This window comes from Chiloscyllium plagiosum, chromosome 1 (assembly GCF_004010195.1).
Source record: "Chiloscyllium plagiosum isolate BGI_BamShark_2017 chromosome 1, ASM401019v2, whole genome shotgun sequence".
Classification (NCBI taxonomy): Eukaryota; Metazoa; Chordata; class Chondrichthyes; order Orectolobiformes; family Hemiscylliidae; genus Chiloscyllium; species Chiloscyllium plagiosum.
In genome coordinates, this window is record NC_057710.1 from 59,991,353 (window position 1) to 60,009,816 (window position 18,464).

The following is an 18,464-nucleotide window of genomic DNA, read 5'->3' on the forward strand; positions in this document are numbered from 1 at the left end:
TATAACCAAAAGAGAAAATGCTGGAAAATCTCAGCAGGTCTGGCAGCATCTGTAAGGAGAGAAAAGAGCTGACGTTTAGAGTCGAACTGACCCTTTGGGGTTATAGTCCAACTGACTGTTGGACTATAACCTGGTGTGATTTAACTTTGTTCACCCCAGTCCAAACCAGCTTCTCCAAATCATGCTTCAATTTTGTTAACTTGAACAAAATGTTAGAATCTCCTATGAAAGCTCCAATAGTTAGTCCCAAATTTCCCATTTGTTTTAAATGAGAAGTCCCTGAGTAGCAAAGTGTACATTAAAATTTAGCATTATCTCACTGCTTCCTACTTAAAACAAGATATTCCAAGGCTGCCTGCTTTTTTCCAAGTCTACACTCCTAGGTCAAGACATATCTTTCGATATGGGTACTCATTACTCAGTGATTCTTGAGGGTGGAGCATCTGGCAAACTTTTGTACACTGTTCTCTCTTTGCTGGGGTGAATGTTTTTTTCTGTAGTGATGGTGCCTTTTGATTTCCCTGTTTTTTTTTAATCAAAGCATCTGAGGTTGGCAGCAAAGACCACGTTTCCTTTTTGTCAAATTGAGCCAGTCGATCTTGAAGTAGCTTTTATCCTTGACACCAGTTTTCTTTTTGTGCCAAGTTCCAAGAAATACCAGAAGGCTTAAGTGTTTCGTAGCAACTCTTTTGTTGAGTTGAGATGTTTACCCTACAGCAGCAAGGCTAAGTGAAGCTATTTTCTGCCCAGAATTATGCCACATGATCTGACTCTTAGTGACAATTGCCATATATCTTCCTACACAACAAAACCCCTGTGACACAAATGAGAATCCTAATTCTTCTATGTAGTGAGGTTTTGATTGAGCCGTCCCAAACTGTGGTGTCCTTATGCTTCCCAATGATATGTCTATGATCTACTTGTCATTCAGGTTGAAGTTTGACGGAGGAAAGCATTAGCTAATAATGCTATACTCGTGCTATTTCAATAGTCTCTTAAGTGCCAAACTAAATTTAATCCAAGCAAATGCTACGTATCTGTCCTGTGCTAAACCTTCTTTCGCTCATCCTTCTTGACCTCCATTGATTCCCGTTTTTCATGTAATTATGATATTTTCATCAATTTCTTCCAATCCTATATCCTCAAACTTCAGTTTCTCCAACACTGGTATAGTGCATTTGGAGACCCTTCCTTTTTATCCTTCCTTACATGCAGTCTTTAGATTTCAAGAGTGTAGGAATGGAAGGAATATGTTTGAAGAGTACTCAGTTTTGTAACACAAAATAGTGGAGTCTGAAACTTTCAAGTTGTTTAAAAGATATTGAGTAAGTTGAAACAAAAGAAGGGCACATCGCGTGCGCCCCATAGCTTTATCTCCTCAAGTTAACATTTTTAATATAACAACTTGTTTTTTTTTATTGCAGGGAAGGCTCCACCAAATCTTCCTCCAGGTGTGCCTCCTATTTTACACAATCAGTACATTGTTGGACCAGGGGGACTACTGCCTGCATATCCAGTAAGAATGAGTGCACTTACTAGTTGAATGCAAATACTAAAGAACAATTGTTTTAAGACCAGGCAGTGAAATTGCTTCGTATAGAAGTTTTATTTAAAATGCATTCTTTGAGATTTTGATCTGTATTTCTCTTTCGTGCAATAGATTTATGGGTATGATGACCTTCAGGTACTTCAATCCAGACTACCTCTGGTTAGTATATTATCTTTACAAACGGAAGTTTAATTAGTTTTGCTTTAGTTTGTCTTGTATTTTAGTTAGGACAACAACATGTGTACTGTTGAAGTAGATCTTGAATTTTGTAGCCTCACCATAGTATCTTTTTTAACACCGTCTGAGGTACAAGACGTTGAAACTAAGTTTTCTTTTTAAAATATTGATGTGAACAACGTTTTTTCTAAGCACAACCACTTCCAATCTTGTGAGAAAACAACCAAAATTATAGTTTCTGGAGTGAATTAAGTTGTGGATTTCTTGGACATCATCCACCAATGCAGCCAGGGCTACTGAATTTCTCCAGTACTTTAAGATCTCCAACATCTGCAGTATTTTGTTTTAATATTTGTGTGGAAGCTCAGTTTGTTTTAAAATCCAGCAAACACTGCTTGTTGTATTTGAGTTGGCATGTAACGAGTAATCATCTTTAACTGAGATTTGAAATTCCAGTCTGACATCACTGTGGCCCCTCTTAGTTACAGTGAAAGATGTATTTGACTAAGATTATTGAATTACTTTAGTTCTTGTGAATATACCAAGTACTCAGTCATGTTTGATTTTTGTTTTTGGAAGACTTGAACAGATTCTCACATTTTGTAATTATCCAACTAATCATTTCTGTTTTGGCATGGCATGTGATTTTGCTGGTATGGAAAACATGTAATACCCACTTATAATCACCCTTGAATGGCTTGCTTCGTAATTTCAGTAGACAATGTGTCATCACATTTGTGAGTCTGGAGTCACGTGGGGAAGGATCAGATGAGGAATCCAAACCCCAGCATTAATCAACTGGATGGGTTTTTATGACAGTTGCCACACTAGTTTTCAAATTCAGATTTTACTGATTGGTTCAAATCAAGCTGGTGAAATTTACAATGTCCTGAAAACATTAAGGGCCTCTAGATTACTAGTTATCACTATTACAATTACCCTTTTTAAAGATACCTTGGATACAGTAAATAATTGACTGTTGAATTTTTATTTCTACTTGCAGTGAAAGGCTATATTAGCTGTTGAAGTTGTTTTGGAGAAGTGTGACTGTTTAAAAAGTTTTGTATTCCTTGTCTCTTCACTCTTCCCTTCTGATTCTCCTATAATTACCTGGTTTTTACCCCTTCCCTTTGCCATTCTTCCAGGATTACTATGGAATGGCATTTCCTGCACCAGCTGCAGCACTTGCTGGCAGAGATGGAAGTCTTGCAAGCAACCCTTATTCAGGTGTGTATTTCCAGAGTTATGTGCATCTCATTCCAAGGCAGTTTTCTGTTGTTGAAATACATTTGGTGTATTAAGTTCCTTCCACAGATAGTCAACTTGTTTCTCCTCTGCAAAGGTTTAAACCTTCAAGGAAAAGTGCTGTGAATGTCATCTCTAAATTTATTCTTATTTTTGATAATGCATCAAGTTGGTCATTGGGATGTCAGAAGTTCTGCATTTAAGTTGTATGGAAGGATGACACTTTTTTAAAAATTGAGTAAGAAGTCACTTGTGGCAGAGCTGTATCAGTCTCCAGCAATAGACGTGTGATAGTCGAGTGTAATGGAAGAAATGATTGGAGCTTGTTGAAAAGCATGGCAACAATCATTGGAGGTTTTAATCTACTTAGTGACAGGGAAACGTCAAATGTTCAAAGCTAGCTGACCTGTTCGTAAAGCATTCTCAGGACAATTTCTTAGCATCACATGCTCTGGAACCAGTAAAATGTAAAGCTTTACTAGATGTATTGTACACAAGATGCTGCAAGAGTTTGTTCCTTGGGGTATATATTTTCTAATTAATCTGTCCAAAGACTTTGCACAGGTGGGATTTGAACCCAGGTCTCCTGGACCAGTGCCACTGCACAACAAAGTCCTGTTCCTCAATAGTGTCTGAGACCCAACCATCTTCAGCTGCTTTATTGATGATCTTCCTCCTTCATAAAGTCAGAAGTGGGGATGTTTGATTGTATAGTATCATTTGCCACCCTCCTGTGCAACAGTGGTAGGTTCTAGGAGTCTTGTAGTTTAAATGTAAGTACTAAAACTAATTAGTGAGTCTTGAAAAGATGTGTAGCTCAGGTTGAGGTTCTGGATGTAGGTTTGCTCACTGAGCTGGAAGGTTCATTTTCAGATGTTTCGTCGCCATACTAGTTAACATCTTCAGTGAGCCTCCCTTATTTATATGTTTGGGTTTCCTTGGGTTAATATCATTTCCTGTTCTGATGTAATTTCCTATGGTGATATCATTTCCTGTTCATTTTCCTCAGTGGTAAATGGGATCCAAGTCAATGTGTTTGAGTTTCAGTTGGAATGCCAAGCTTGGAGGAATTCTCGTGCATGTCTCAGTTTGGCTTGTCCTAGGATGGATGTGTTGTCCCAGTTGAAGTGGTGTCCTACCTCATCTGTATGTAAGGGTACTAGTGACAGTGGGTCATGTCCTTTTATGGCTAGTTGACGTTCGTGTATCCTGGTGGCTAGTCTTCTGCCTGTTTGTCCAATGTAGTGCTTGTTACAGATTTTGCAAGGTAATTTGTAAATTACATTAGTTTTGCTTGTCTGTATAGGGTCTTTCAAGTTCATTAGCTGCTTTTTTAGTGTGGTGGTGGGTTTGTGGGCTACCATGATGCCAAGAGGTCTTTGTAGGGGAGAGTGGCTAGAATTTCTGGACACGTTTTCTCTGCTTGTTTGGGTTTGTTGCTGAGAAATCGGCAGACTGTGTTCATTGGGTGCCTGTTCATTCTGAATACACTTTATAGGTGATTTTCCTCTGCTCTGCATAGTTCCTCTGTGCTGTAGAGTGTGGCGGCTTGTTGAAATGTTCTAATGCAGCTTTGTTCGTGGATTATGGAATGATTGCTTCTGTAGTTCAGTATTGTCCGTATGTGGTGTTTGCCTGTAGACACTGGTTTGAAGTTCCCCATTAGCTGTTTGCTTTACTGCGACATCATTGAATGGCAGTTTGTTGTTTTCCTCTTTAGTGAATTTTATGCCAGCAAGGGTATTGATTATTCTTGAAGGTATCCTCTCATTTGTTTCGTTTAGTGATGACAAAGGTGTCATCCACGTAGTGGACCCAAAGTTTGGGTTGGCTGATTGACAGAGCTGTTTGTTAGAGTCTCTGCATTACTGCCACTGCTAAGAACCCTGATATCTGAGATCCAATGGGTGTTCTGTTGGTTTGTCTGGTTTTATTATTGAAGGTGAAGTGGGTGGTCAGGCATAGGTCCTCTAGTTTGACGATACTGTCCTGGCTGATAAAGTTGGCCTGAGAAAAGGAACAGGAAATGACACCACCAGAGGAAATGGTGTGAGCAGAGGAAATGACATCACCAACACAAGGAAACCCAAACATAAACAGAAAGCAGGCTACACCACCAGTGCTTCATCCGGGGGCTCACTGAAGATGTTACCTAGTATGGTGATGAAATGTCTGAAAATGAACCTCTAGCTCAGCGCACAAACCTACATCCAGAACCAATACCAATTTGTTAATGTGAGACTTAACCATTAAGGCAGCAACAGACAATCTAGTGCAGTAACTTAGGAAGCTTAAGTTATGAATATATTTATTAAAGCAGGGCAGTAACTTCATGGGTTTACTATGGTTCTTGGTTTCTGGTTCAGCTTGGGGCAAAAGTCAACACCCACTCTCTGCTCTCTTCAATGCTTTGGACTTTCCACTTGGGATTGGAAGCAGGATAATTTCAAAACTCCTTGTGTGTGCATTAGTCAGTGAAAGCTGTTGCTTAACTCTTTGAGTCACAACATGATCAGGTGAAGGTGAAGACTGCAGATGCTGGAGATCAGAGCCGAGTGTGTGGTGCTGGAAAAGCACAGCAGGTCAGGCAGCATCCGAAGAGCAGGAAAACTGACGTTTTGAGCAAAAGCCCTTCAGGAATGAGGCTGGGAGCCTTGGGGGTGGAGAGAGAAATGGGAGGGAGCAGTGGGGCTGGGGTGAAGATAGCTGAGTGTATAATATGTGGAAGGCGCTGGAGGAGGTAGCTCGGAGGGGAGGGTGGAGTGGATAGATGGGAAGAAAGCAGGATAGGTAGGACAGGTCATGAGAGTGGTGCTGAGCTGGAAGGATAGAACTGGGATAAGGCGGGGGAAGGAGAAATGAGGAAACTGATGAAAACATTGCCGTGGGGTTGGAGGGTCCAGAGGTTGAAGATGAGGCGTTCTTCCTCTTAGTGTTGGGTGGTAAGGGAGTGGCGATGGAGGCCCAGGACCTGCATGTCCTTGGCGGAGTGGGAGGGGCTGTTGAAGTGTTCGGCCATGGGGCGGTGGGGTGGTTGGTATGGGTGTCCTGGAGATATTCTCTGAAGCGCTCTGCGAGTAGGTGTCCTGTCTCCCCGATTGTAGAGGAGAACGCATCTGGAGCAAAGGATGCCATTAATGACGAGTTTAAGTGAGGTGAAATTTTGATCGATGTGGAAGGCTCCTTTGGGGTGAGGGGGAAGGTGTGGGTGCAGGTTTTGCAATTCCTGTAGTGGCAGGGAGATGCCAGGAGGGGAGGATGGATTGTTGGGTGGCATGGACCTGATGAGGTAGTCAGGTTGATCAACTTCAACGCATTCCACCTTGACCTTTACATTTACCTGGACCTCTCTCCCCTTCCTGGATCTTTTCCATTTCCATCAATGGTGACCGACTCAACGCTAACATTTTCTATAAACTCACCAACTCCCACAGCTACCTGGATTACACCACCTCCCATTCTGTAAAAATTCTATCTCTTATTCCCAATTCCTCTGCCTCCGCTGCATCTGCTCCCAGCAGAACCAGTTCCACTACAGAACATACCAGATAGCCTCCTTCTTTAAAAACAATTTCCCCTCCCATGTGGTGGTTTCCCTCCAGCGAATTTCATCCACTTCCCCACCTCTGCCCTTGACCCCACCACTCCAACCACAACAAAGACAGAAACCCTCAGTCCTCACCTTCCACCCCACCAACCTCCATAGATGTTGCATCATCCTCTGTTGTTTCCATCACCTACAAACAGACCCCACCACCAGATATATATTTCCCTCTCCACCTTTATCTGCTTTCCTTTAAGACCGTTCCCTCTGCAACTACTAGTCAAGTCCACCCCCTGGCATCCACCACCCTCCCCTGCTGGCACCTTCCCCTGCCACCGCAGGAATTGCAAAACCTGCGTTCACACCTCCACCTTTACCTCTGTCCAAGGTCCCAAAGGAATCTTCCATATCAAAGTTTCACCTGCACTTGGAAGCATGTCATTTACTATATCCATTGCTCCCGATGTGGTCGTCTTCAAATTGGGAACACAGGATGCCTTCTCAGTACTTCAGAAAGCATCTCCAGGACACCCGCACCAACCAACTTCACTTCTCCCCTCTTTCTTCCCCCCCCCCCCCCCAACAAACCTTAACCCAGTCCAACCTTCCAGCTCAGCACTGGCCTCATGACCTGTCCTACCTAACAATCTTCCTTCCCACCTATCCACTCCATCATCTCCTCTGACCTATCAGCATTACCCCCACCTCCATTTACTTATTGCACACTCAGCTACCTTTCCCTCAGCTCCACCTTCCTCCCATTTATCTCCCCAGCCTCATTCTTGATGAAGGCTTTTGCCTGAAACGTCGGGTTTTTTTTCCTGCTCCCCGGATGTTGCCTGACCTGTGCTTTTCCAGCACCGCATTCTTCACCTACAACATGGTCAGGTATATCATGCATTCTTAGTTGGTATAGGCTAAGCGGACCTTATTGCTATTTGGTTTAAGGGGTGCATGATCAGTCTGCAATTGACTGTCACCTCTCATTATCACCTGACTGGCAATTTAAGATCCAATCATTCGTGGGTCAGTCCTCAGAAGTTTTGTTGTCACTTTAGACTTTTAACTAAGACTAGATATTTGGAAGTGTTTTTTGCTGCCTTTGTTAAAAGAAAAACTGAGGCATTTGCAGTCAGGACCCAATAATTCATATCCTTGTGCTGACATCTGAATCCTCTTTTTTTTAAATTTGAATTTCTCATTAAATCAGACACCTGCTAATCACTAATCATTTGCTTTTCCCTTAGTCATGAGCTATCGGAATTATTTTGTTTCTGCTGTTTGAACACTTAGAGCAGTTTGTATAGCACTTAACACTTCAGAGGCAAAAGAATGAAATAGTGAAATATTCCTCAGTATCTAGTCTTGAGTAAAAATGTAAAAGATTATACAATTGCAGACTTTAGAATGTTACATTTAGTCAAAAGCTAAATTTCTAAGATTAATTGAGACATACCAGTACATTGGCACAGCTCTGGTTATGATTTCTTGATGAAAGCTTTATTTTCCTTAATCAACCTTGGAAATCCGAATGTAAGCTGTACATAAGCTAAACAGAACCCCCTCATTCTTGCAACTGTTACTCAAAAGCACATTAGGTTATTGCCTCCACTTAGTTTGCAATCCAGTTCATTGACAAATGAAGCTGAGCAGTCACATGATCGTGTCAAAATCTGCATTGGTTCTATTAAGCCAAATAAGACATTTATCAATGAATATACTTTAATTATGTAATCTAAGTCAATCATGAGATTTTGGTTTCTGTACTAATCTTAGACTATGTCCAAATGTAACAAGACCTGGACAGTAGTCAGGGTTTGTCCTGACAAGTGGCAAGTAACTTACACACACAGGTGCCAGGCAATGACCATTTCTAATGAGAATCAAACCATTACCCCACGATATCCAACAATATTGCCATCACTAAACTTGCTGGGGATTAGCATTGACTAGGAACTGAACTGGACTAGCCATAGTGTGTCTACATTAGCAGGTTCAAGACTAGGAATGTTGAAGTGAGTAACTCAGCACCTGACTCTCTGTCTCTTAAGAGACAGTGAAGTCTGCAGATGCTGGAGATCAGCTGTGTTACTGGAAAAGCACAGCACATCAGGCAGCACCCGAGGAGCAGGAAAATCAACACTTCGGGCAGGAGCCCTTCATCAGGAATGACCTCATCCTGATGAAGGGCTCTGGCCTGAAACGTCGATTTTCCTGCTCCTCGGATGCTGCCTGACGTGCTGTGCTTTTCCAGCAACACACACCAAGTCTTTCACTACAAAACAAATGACAACTGTGATAGAATACTACCTGCTTACCTGGATGAGTGCAGTTCCAACAGCACAACACTACCATCCAGAACAACGGAACCTACTCGCATGGTACCACGTTCCCAAATGTGCAGCGCCTTCACCACTGCTCAGTAGCAGCAGTGTGTATCATCTCCAAGATGCACTGCAGAAAATGACCAAAGCTCCTTCAACAGCATCTTCCAAAACCATGCCCACTGCCATGGAGAAAGACAAGGAGAATAGGTACATGGGAACACCAACTCCTATAAGTTTCCCTCCATACCACTTCCTAACTTATTTTGGAAATATACTGCCATTATTTTGCTGGTTTTGTATCATGGATTGCCACCACCACCACCAGTGCATGAATGCACCAAGGATGGGTAACAAACATTGGCCACCCAGAAAATCCAGCATCTCCTAAATGAATGATCAGAAACTTACGTTTAATAATTTTTCTCTTAAAAACCTAGTAAATGTAGGTGCTGTGAATTCTTTGCACATTTTGTCATCTGCATGTTTAGCTATTATGCCTTTTCTCCTGTCTTCTTGGTCATGGATGTACATTGTAAAAAGTTGGGGCCTCAGCACAGTACAAGTCTCCATTTGTCACATCTTGCCAGTCATCTGTCCATGCTATTATTTAATTCTCTTGCTTCATGCAATTTTATTTTCCATCAGAACTTTTGTGGCACCTTGGCGTCATTGACTTGGCCAGTATTTATACCTCATCATTTTTTGTTCTTAAGTGGTGCTGAGCTGCATTGAATTGCTGAACAAATTTTTTGAAATGCTGTGAAGCAGTGGAATCATTTCTTGATAGAGCTGTTGTTACAACTAATGACCATCTAAAAATGCAATGTTTTCTGAACCATTTTAAAGAGTAAAAATACTCCTCTTGCAGGCGATCTAGCAAAGTTTGGCAGGGGTGACTCTGCTTCACCTGCACCAGCAACCACTCTTTCCCAACCTCAGCAAAATCAGGCTCATCACACCACTCAGCAAGCCTTCTTAAACCCAGCTTTGCCACCAGGATACAGTTACACAGGATTGCCGTATTATGCTGGTATGCCTGGTGTTCCAAGCACATTCCAGTATGGGCCTGCCATGTTTGTAAGTAATTTGTACTGTTATTTCTCTACTGTAATTTGTGGTGATCGTTATAGAGCTTGTTTATTGGAAATTATAAAGTGCTTTGCAGCTGATTTTGTTTGAAAAGGATTGCATACCTATTATAACTAAATCCTTTTTTAATTCGTGAATTAATTGTTACTCTTGTTTTCTGAAAACAGTCAACATATCAGGAGAACTTTCTGCTCTTCACATAATTCCATGGCATCTTTAAGGTTTAACTGTAAAAGTCAGTTTCACTTTTTTCACCTGAATATAATTATCACTGAAATAAATTTAAGTATCATGTTGCCTTTTAAACTAACCAGAATTGACAGACTTTTTGCCCAATTTAATTAAAGCTAAAAGGAACACCTCTCCGAAAACTTATGTACAGAATAAAATAGAAAATATAGCGGAAAACCATATTTTGGTGATTACGTTTGCCCTAGTTAAGATGTGTATGATAAATACAAGAAATATTTGACCGAGCAGAGGAAACTGGAGTTGGTTGTGAAATGCATTTATGCACTTAGAAATTGAGGCACAGATTTATCAGATTATTTCAAGTGACTAATCTGTTCCTGTCAGGGATATGGGAATAAAGTACGTAATGTTAAAATTTGAGCAATAAATATCAACAGATTAGCTCATAAATTCATAGAATAATAAGAAAAATACATTTGGTCTGTTTCTGTGCTGGCTTTCTGCAAACACAACTCATTTAATTTCATTGCCTGCATTTTCCTTGTGGTCCTGTCAATTTTTTTTTTTCTGAGCCAGTTTTCTTCTGAAAGCAATGATAGATTTGCCCTTGTAACATTCTCTGTAAATTCCAGACTCCAACCACTCAGTGTGATTTTTCCCCTCATTGCACTTGCTTGTGTCACTTTAAGTTGGTATCCTTTTGTTTCTCAATTCTGCCATGAATGGTGTCTGATCTTGTTAACCTATTGTGTGTAGATCATGATTTTGAATGCCTTGATTTAATTTCCTCTAACCTTCATGGAGAACAGATTCCAAATCTCCCAACCTTTGTTACAGAAGTTTGTCACCCTGAACCATTCTTATTAATAGGTACTCGCTGAAATGCCTTCATATTCTTCCTGAATTACCCATCTCCAGAGCTAGATTGAATACTCAGTTGGGACTGAATCAGTTTTATACAAGAAAATCTACTTGCTTTTGGAACATTTGGCACCTCAGTATAAAGGCTAGGTCCTTTATTTGCCACTATTTCAATTCTCTATCCAATCAATGATATGTACATCCTCAGGAACTTTTGCATGTATGTTCAGATACTGCATTCGTTTTTACCGTTTTTTTCTATATTATTATGTTTGCCATCGAAATGGATTACTTACACTTATCTACCTTAAATTTAATCTGCTACTTATTCATCCATCTCACATATCTGTCTTAGTGAGTTTTGAGAAGATTTGTAGCTTAGGTTGAGGTTCTGGCTGTAAGTTTGCTTGCTGAGCTGGAAGGTTCATTTTCAGACGTTTTGTCACCACACTGGGTAACATAGTCAGTCAGCCTCCGATGAAGCACTGGTCATAGTTTGGTCTTAGTGACTCGCTTTCTTTTTGTGTTTAGGTTTCCTTGGGGGTGGTGGTGTCATTTCCTGTTGACATCATTTTGTTCTTTTTCTCAGATGGTGGTAAATGGGGCCCAAGACAGTGCACTTGTTGATAGAGTTCCATGCTTCTAGGAATTCTCGTGTGTCTCTGTTTGGCTTGTCCTAGAATGGATGTGCTGATGCTGTGGAGTATCCTTACAGCTGAGGAAGGACACCACTGCGACTGGGACGGCGCATCCATCCTAGGACAAGCCAAACAGACGCACGAGAATTCCTAGAAGTATGGCATTCCAACCAGAATTCTATCAACAAGTGCATTGTCTTGGGCCCCATTTACCACCCTCTGAGAAAAAGAATATAAAATTATGTCACAACAGGAAATGACATCACCATCCCCCCAAGGAAACCTAAACATCCAAAGAAAGCAAGTCACTAAGACCAGACTCTGACCAGTGCAGCATCAGAGGCTCACTGTTACCTAGTGTGGTGATGAAATGTCTGAAAATGAACCTTCCAACTCAGATTCTGGCTATAAATTTGCTCACTATCTGTCTGTCATTTGAAGGTTGCTACCATAAAACATTAGAAATAGGAGCAGTAGTAGGCTATTAGATCCCTTGTGTACTCCACCATTCTTCAAGATCGTGGCTGAGCAGATAATAATTTTCTCTCTCTTTCTATATAACCTTTAACACTTATCAATGAAAAATCTGTCTAACCCCACTTTGAATATGTTCAATGACCAAGCTCACTGGGAAGTAAAAATCACAAGACTAGCAATTGGGAAATAGACTTTCCCAATTCTATTTTGAATCAGAGGGCACTTTAGTTTGGAATTGCGACTGGTTCAGACTCCCACCCCACCCCATGGGAGTAATCATCCTCTAACATCTACCCTTCAAATCCCTCAAAAAGATCACTTCTTAGTTTATTTATTTAGGCAATCTGGGTTAAGCTGGCCGAGTCAGCGTTTATTACCCATCCCAAATTGCCTTTGGCAGAATGATGGTGAGCTGCCTTCGTGAACTTCTCCAATCCATTTGTTGTTAGTATCCCCTGGAGTTTGACCTAGCAACAGTGAAGGAATTGAGATGTTTTGAAGTCAGGATGAAGAGAGGCTTGAAGAGGAACTTGCAGGTAGTGGTGTTCCCATGTATCTGATACCCTTCTTCAAAATAGAAGTGGTTCGAGGTTTTCAAGATGCTAAGGAACCTTGGTGAGTTTTTACAGTGCATCTTGTAGTTGATGCACAACGCTTCAACTGTGTGTCAATAGTGAAGGGAGTGAGTGTTTGAGAATGTGGTGCCCAAAAAGTAACCGCCAGTGTATCAGCCCAATTTGGTCAATCTTTCTTCATTAGAGAAATCCCTCATCCTAAGAATCAACCTCGTGATCCATGTGTGAACTGCTTCCAGTGTAGGTATGTCCATCCTTGCGGTGGCCATTGCTGGAGATAGTGGTGTAGACTCGACTGTACACTGTAGTCAGACCTCACTACTTTATACTCCAACCTCCTTGCTTTAAAGACACAAACACTCTTTGTTTCCATGATTACTTTACCTATATATTAATATTTTATGATACATGTGTAGGATCATAGTAATTGTTTTATACTTGTCGTTTTTCCACTTTTTACTCCATTGGCCAATTTTATTTTCCACTCGCTTAACCTATGTATATCCTTTTGCAGATTTTGTATTGTCAAACTTGCTATCTTACCTAATTTGGGATAGTTAACTCTTCACAAATTCACACTGTCTAACTTAATAGTTTATTCAGGTGTTCAGTCCCATTATCTCTTTTTAAAGGATTGTAGTATTTCCCAAAAGACATGAGACAAAAGTTCATAATTTGTTGATCATCTTTCTCTCCCATTTCTTGGCTAACAAAGTAATACTGGTAATTTTCTATTTTAGTGGTGGCATCTTCTCAATCCAGACTTTTGAAACGATACCAGTAAAACATTTGCAAATGCTGTACCACCACTGGTACCCTGAGTTGAACACAAGGCCCTAGGCATTAGTTAGTCTTCAGCAATTTGCCACCAAGTGTGCAAAATTATGGCAAGGCTTTATTATTTTTGATCATTCACTGAGGGAACCAGCAAAAATGGCTTTGGGTTTGAAATGTTTAGCTTTCCAGAAAATTCATTAAGTTTGTTTCTTTTGGAAGAGTGGAAACTTTTGTGGTGACATCACTGAAATCCTCAAGGTTGAGGGCATTGACGGTTGACTCTCAAACCATTCGTTATGCTATTCAGATAACTAGTGATGCATCTTTTGAAAAGGTTCAGCCTATTTTCCTTACTCCTAGCTTGTAAAGGGTAAAATTGCTGTGAAGTAAAGTACATGTAAAGGAGATGAGTGCTTATGTACAATGTATAGTTTTAGTAATATTCCTGGAGATGGGATTGAGGAATATGGTATTGGATATTCAGAGGGAAAAATTGCAAAAGGTTGCTGAATAACTTTTCAATACAATGCTAAGAATTTCAAGCTATCATTAGTGCTTGCAGCATTGGTGAGCTCTTCATTCTTTTCTAACTTGAGCTGCTCAACACATTTTAAATGCTCTTATAGTTACCTCCAGCAGCTGCAAAGCATGGAGTGAATATGAATACCGCTTCAGCTTTTCAACAGGCAGGTGGCTATGGACAGCATGGATACGGGACTGGTATGTACTCCATATTATCATACGCCCATGTAACATTTTGAATTAATCTTGTATGGAACACTGGCTGATTCTTTGACAAGGATGATTGTACAAGATGATAATGGACAGAAACACATTTTCTAGGAAAATATAAGCAGGAACTCCTATCAATATCAGATGATCTGTCGGTTAATTAAATGGTTTATCAAATGTAACTCTGTTCCCCTCTAAGTTACGAGAAATCGTCGTTTGTCTGAGAAAGCAGTCAGCTGCTTCAGTTTAATAGTTTGTACAATACTTGTGTATTGAAGTGCCCTTCTACATTGAGGTTTGAATTTATAACCTTCAGTTCCAAAGGTGTGGGCATCCCGTGCTTCCAAAGATTCTTTCTCTCATTAAATTATGGGAGGGTTCACTCATCAAAAATCTACTGTAGGTGGCTTTGTAAACATGTCCTAACAAATGCAAGTGTCTACAGGAGGAGAAATTACTGGAAGGAACAATTTGGTGATATAGCATCTTTAACATATAGAGGGTAAGGTGCTTCACAAAACATTATCAAACAAATTTAGGCATCTGACTGCATAAGCTTATATGAAGGTCAGTGACCAATAGCTTCAGATTTAAGGAGCATCTTCAAGAAGTAGAGAGGGTGCGTCTTGGAGACTATGAAAAGGAACTACAGAGCTTGGAGCCCAGGCTGCTGCTGAATACACAGCCACCAAAATGCTTTAATAGGCTAGAATTAGATTGCTTGTAGCAAAGATGTTTGAATGCAAGAAAAGCAATTCCTGATGAATAGTATTCAGTATCCCATCAGATGCAAGATGAGATGTAAATTTACATTAATTTGACTACTGTAATTTTGTTTTACTTAAACTTTGCTATTGAGTAGATATTAATGGTTGGTAATTCACTCTTGATCACTTTTGAAGCATGAGCCAACAAGTTGTATCCTGATTATTTTAGTTTGACTTCATTCTAACGAAGTAGATAAGTCTGGGAAAATATGCAAGAAATCTGAATAGATAATTGAGACTTTTTTTGGTACAAGATAAACACTGTGTAATATTGTTTTGGTCCACTACTTTTCGATGCAGTATAGTAAATACTTCAATGAAAGTGTGTGGAATATAGTCATTTTTTTGGAACTTGCTTTTTAAAATATATGTGGATATGGGCAAATACAGAGGATTTTGTGGGAGGAGAAAAAGTTGATTCTGGAATAGTGATCCAAATGTCTCACTTTCTATAATACTTGTGATTGCAAACAAGATCTTGAGATAACCCTTGGAGTGATAATATCTGTGTTTATACTTTTTTTGGGGGGTTTATAACCGGAATCTTAAATACATTATTCATTAGTTTCCTCAGACTCCTGCACACAGTCTCCATTCAAGTACAAGATTGCTCTATCTCCATGACTATCTTTTAATTTTAAGTTTACAGAAACTGAGTTCTGTTAGCTTAGTCCATTTGGCCTTGCTTTCACATACTTCAGCTGTCATAACGTAGCAACAACAGTTGGGCTAGAAAGAAATTGACTTGAACTTTTACTGGTTCTAACGTCAGAATTATGACATTGTCATGACCATTCAAGAAAGAAACTAGAAGGAAGCAGCTAAATACTATCTTAGAATTGAAGCAGGAATATAATTTATCTAAGCTGGAGACTCTAGTGGATAACAGTGGGTAATTGGTTGAACTTTTGTTTTAATGTTAATTGGGATCTTTGTAAATATAGCTTGGCTTGTTTTTTTTTTCGCAACTTAGTTTTAAAAATTTGATTATATATTCATGAGACTACGGAGGTTTAACAACAAAACAATCAAGGTAGGTTTTATTCTGGAATCTGACTTGTCTATCAACTGGAATTGTAACTCCTATTCCCAAATTTGTGTATCTGCTGGAGGTTTAATTTTTGTTATTAACATCTAACCTGAAATAGACAGTAATAGATTTTAAAGGGTTTTTGAATAAATGCTTGAAAAATATGCAAGGCTACAGGGAGTGGCAATTGGTAGGTAGGTCTTTTAAGGCGTTATTACATTTGCTGATGTTTGATTTAATTTTATTCTCTAACAGCGTTCATGCTAATTTAATCTACTGTCTCATCTCCCAGTGAAGAATTTGAGTCACCACCAAAATGTAGTCTGTACCCAGTTGAATTTGAAATGTTATTGTTAGCTGATGAGTTGATTACTGGCTAGGAGACTAGATTCTGGACATTGTTTTAAATGTCTCACTGGTTCATGTATCAGGTAGATGTTTCTCTGAAATTTTGAAAGTTGAAACTTTGAATAGGAAGATGCTTGATTCCTTAGTCTCCTTTGATAACAATGGCAATTTGTGAGCTGTTAGTTGCGCAAGCTAGAATTAAAAATCTGACTTAATTTTAGAAAACCTTAGATTTTCAAAAGTTTTCAATTTAAAACCATCCATTTTCAAAATACTTCAAATTTGTTTGTATTTAAAACTATCTTAGTCTGATTGTTCAGAGTTTCTCTGGATGTTCTGTGGTATTAAACCTAATATATGGAGATAGACGTTTTGCTTCTTGACCATTGCTGCTCACGTGCCTGACATGACAAGCCTCAACAGGCTGGCACAAGAGATGCTGTTGTGGTACTTAAGAGAACAGCTGGTGTTTGTAGACTTGAAGCTGCAGTGCACCTTTTATAGTGAAGATAGAATAATTTGCAGAAAGGCACGGTGAAAGCAAGGTTGTGCAATAGAAATTCTATAGTCTAACTTTGTTCTTGATTGACAGGTTATGAGGATTTAAACCAAGGGGGTGGAGCTGGAGATTACAGCAAAGGTGCCTATAGTGGGTCTACTCAAGCACAAACCAAATCAGCTGCAGCTGGACCAGGGAAAGGTAAGGCTGATGGGTTAGTGCCATTTAGTATAGTGAGTCTTCTAACTACCACATGCCATGTAATCTGGCATGCTTTGTCTATGGGGATGGTTATCATTGTTAATTGGAGAAATGTGTAACAGATATGTATTGCACTTCTAACCAGGACTTCTAACCAAGATAACAAGTTTGTTGGAAAACTGACACTCTGCAATGTGAGCAGATGATATGTTATAGTGGTTAACTTGCATCATGCTAGGTTATTAAGCTAGATTGTTGGACCCCAGTGCTTAGTGTGCAGCGATTATGGGGCAGGGGATCAGAACAATGTTGTTATCTTTGTATATCTCTGCTGTTAGCCAAACTTTGATGGAAGGAAGGAGGTAGTATTATTGAACTGTCGAGAGTTGGAGATAACGAAATTGTTTGAGAATGAATTGAAGTGGACTTGGACAGTGTGGGACCTCCAATCTTTAATGCAGGTATAGATGGTTATTGGATATGCCAGGAAAGACTGATTTGCCCTGGTAATCTCTTACAATGCATGTAGATCATAGTGTCTTTTATTAGAGGCCCAGTGGCAGTTAACTAAGTTCTCTATGTAAAGGAACTCTTTGCCTAAGGACTATGTAGGGGTGTATTATACATGCTTATAACAAAATGGCCCAATGTCTGCGCTCTCAAAATGGGTGACAAACAAAAAGAGGCTGCCTGCCTTGGAATTAAAACAAAAGATGGCTGACAGGAGGTAAATAAGGAGCAGTAAAACCAACGTTTCGGGCAAAAGCCCTTCATTAAGCTTTTGTCCGAAATGTCAATTTTTCCTGCTCCTCGGATGCTGCCTGACCTGCTGTGCTTTTCCAGCACCACTCTAATCTAGACTGATTTCCAGCATCTGCAGTCCTTACTTTCGCCTAAGTAAGGCTAACAGTCTGTTCCACCCCATTCCAGACAATACTGATAGGGGTGTGTCTCTAAAGTAGACGAGTAACTAATCCTAGCCCTCCTTAATGGAAAAGTAATTGACCAGTGAATGAATAGACACCAAGCACAGGATAGGTCCAGTCACTACCGTATGTCATTACCAGGACAATATTTTGTAATTGTTTCTCTGAAAGAATACTCTGCAATAGGTCCTAGTTAGAATTTCCCTTGGAAATCCTAAGGATAGTTTTAGCATTAAAAAAAACATATAATGAATGCTTAATAAGTATTAAAGAAAAAGCATTTAGAGCTAGATGTGAAAGTTAATTAACTTCAAGAAATACTATCCTGTGCCCTGAACAAAATAGATTGCTTACAGCCAAAGTACTGAGTAGGAAAAGCTGTATTTAACCTTACACTTTATAACCAGCTTCCTAACAAAAACCCACGTTACAAATCTTACAGAAGCTAGTTGAAACTGATTGTTTGTATTTTTGCATGCATCATTAAGACAGTGGGCAACATAAGAATAA

The 18,464-nt window shown here is 39.8% G+C and overlaps 1 protein-coding gene across 14 annotated transcripts in view; it reads left to right on the plus strand.

Annotated features, from left to right (window-relative positions):
* The window catches only part of ubap2a (ubiquitin associated protein 2a), a 125,767-nt gene that overhangs the window by 97,786 nt on the left and 9,517 nt on the right, over positions 1–18,464 (plus strand). For 12 of the 14 annotated variants that reach the window (XM_043687651.1, XM_043687575.1, XM_043687601.1 and 9 more), the window contains 6 exons: positions 1,425–1,516; positions 1,661–1,708; positions 2,872–2,953; positions 9,711–9,919; positions 14,078–14,171; positions 16,921–17,028. In XM_043687651.1, coding sequence (XP_043543586.1) covers positions 1,425–1,516; positions 1,661–1,708; positions 2,872–2,953; positions 9,711–9,919; positions 14,078–14,171; positions 16,921–17,028 — 633 coding nt within the window. The remainder of the gene's footprint in view (positions 1–1,424; positions 1,517–1,660; positions 1,709–2,871; positions 2,954–9,710; positions 9,920–14,077; positions 14,172–16,920; positions 17,029–18,464) is intronic. The other 2 variants (XM_043687591.1, XM_043687689.1) reach the window with 1 other exon arrangement.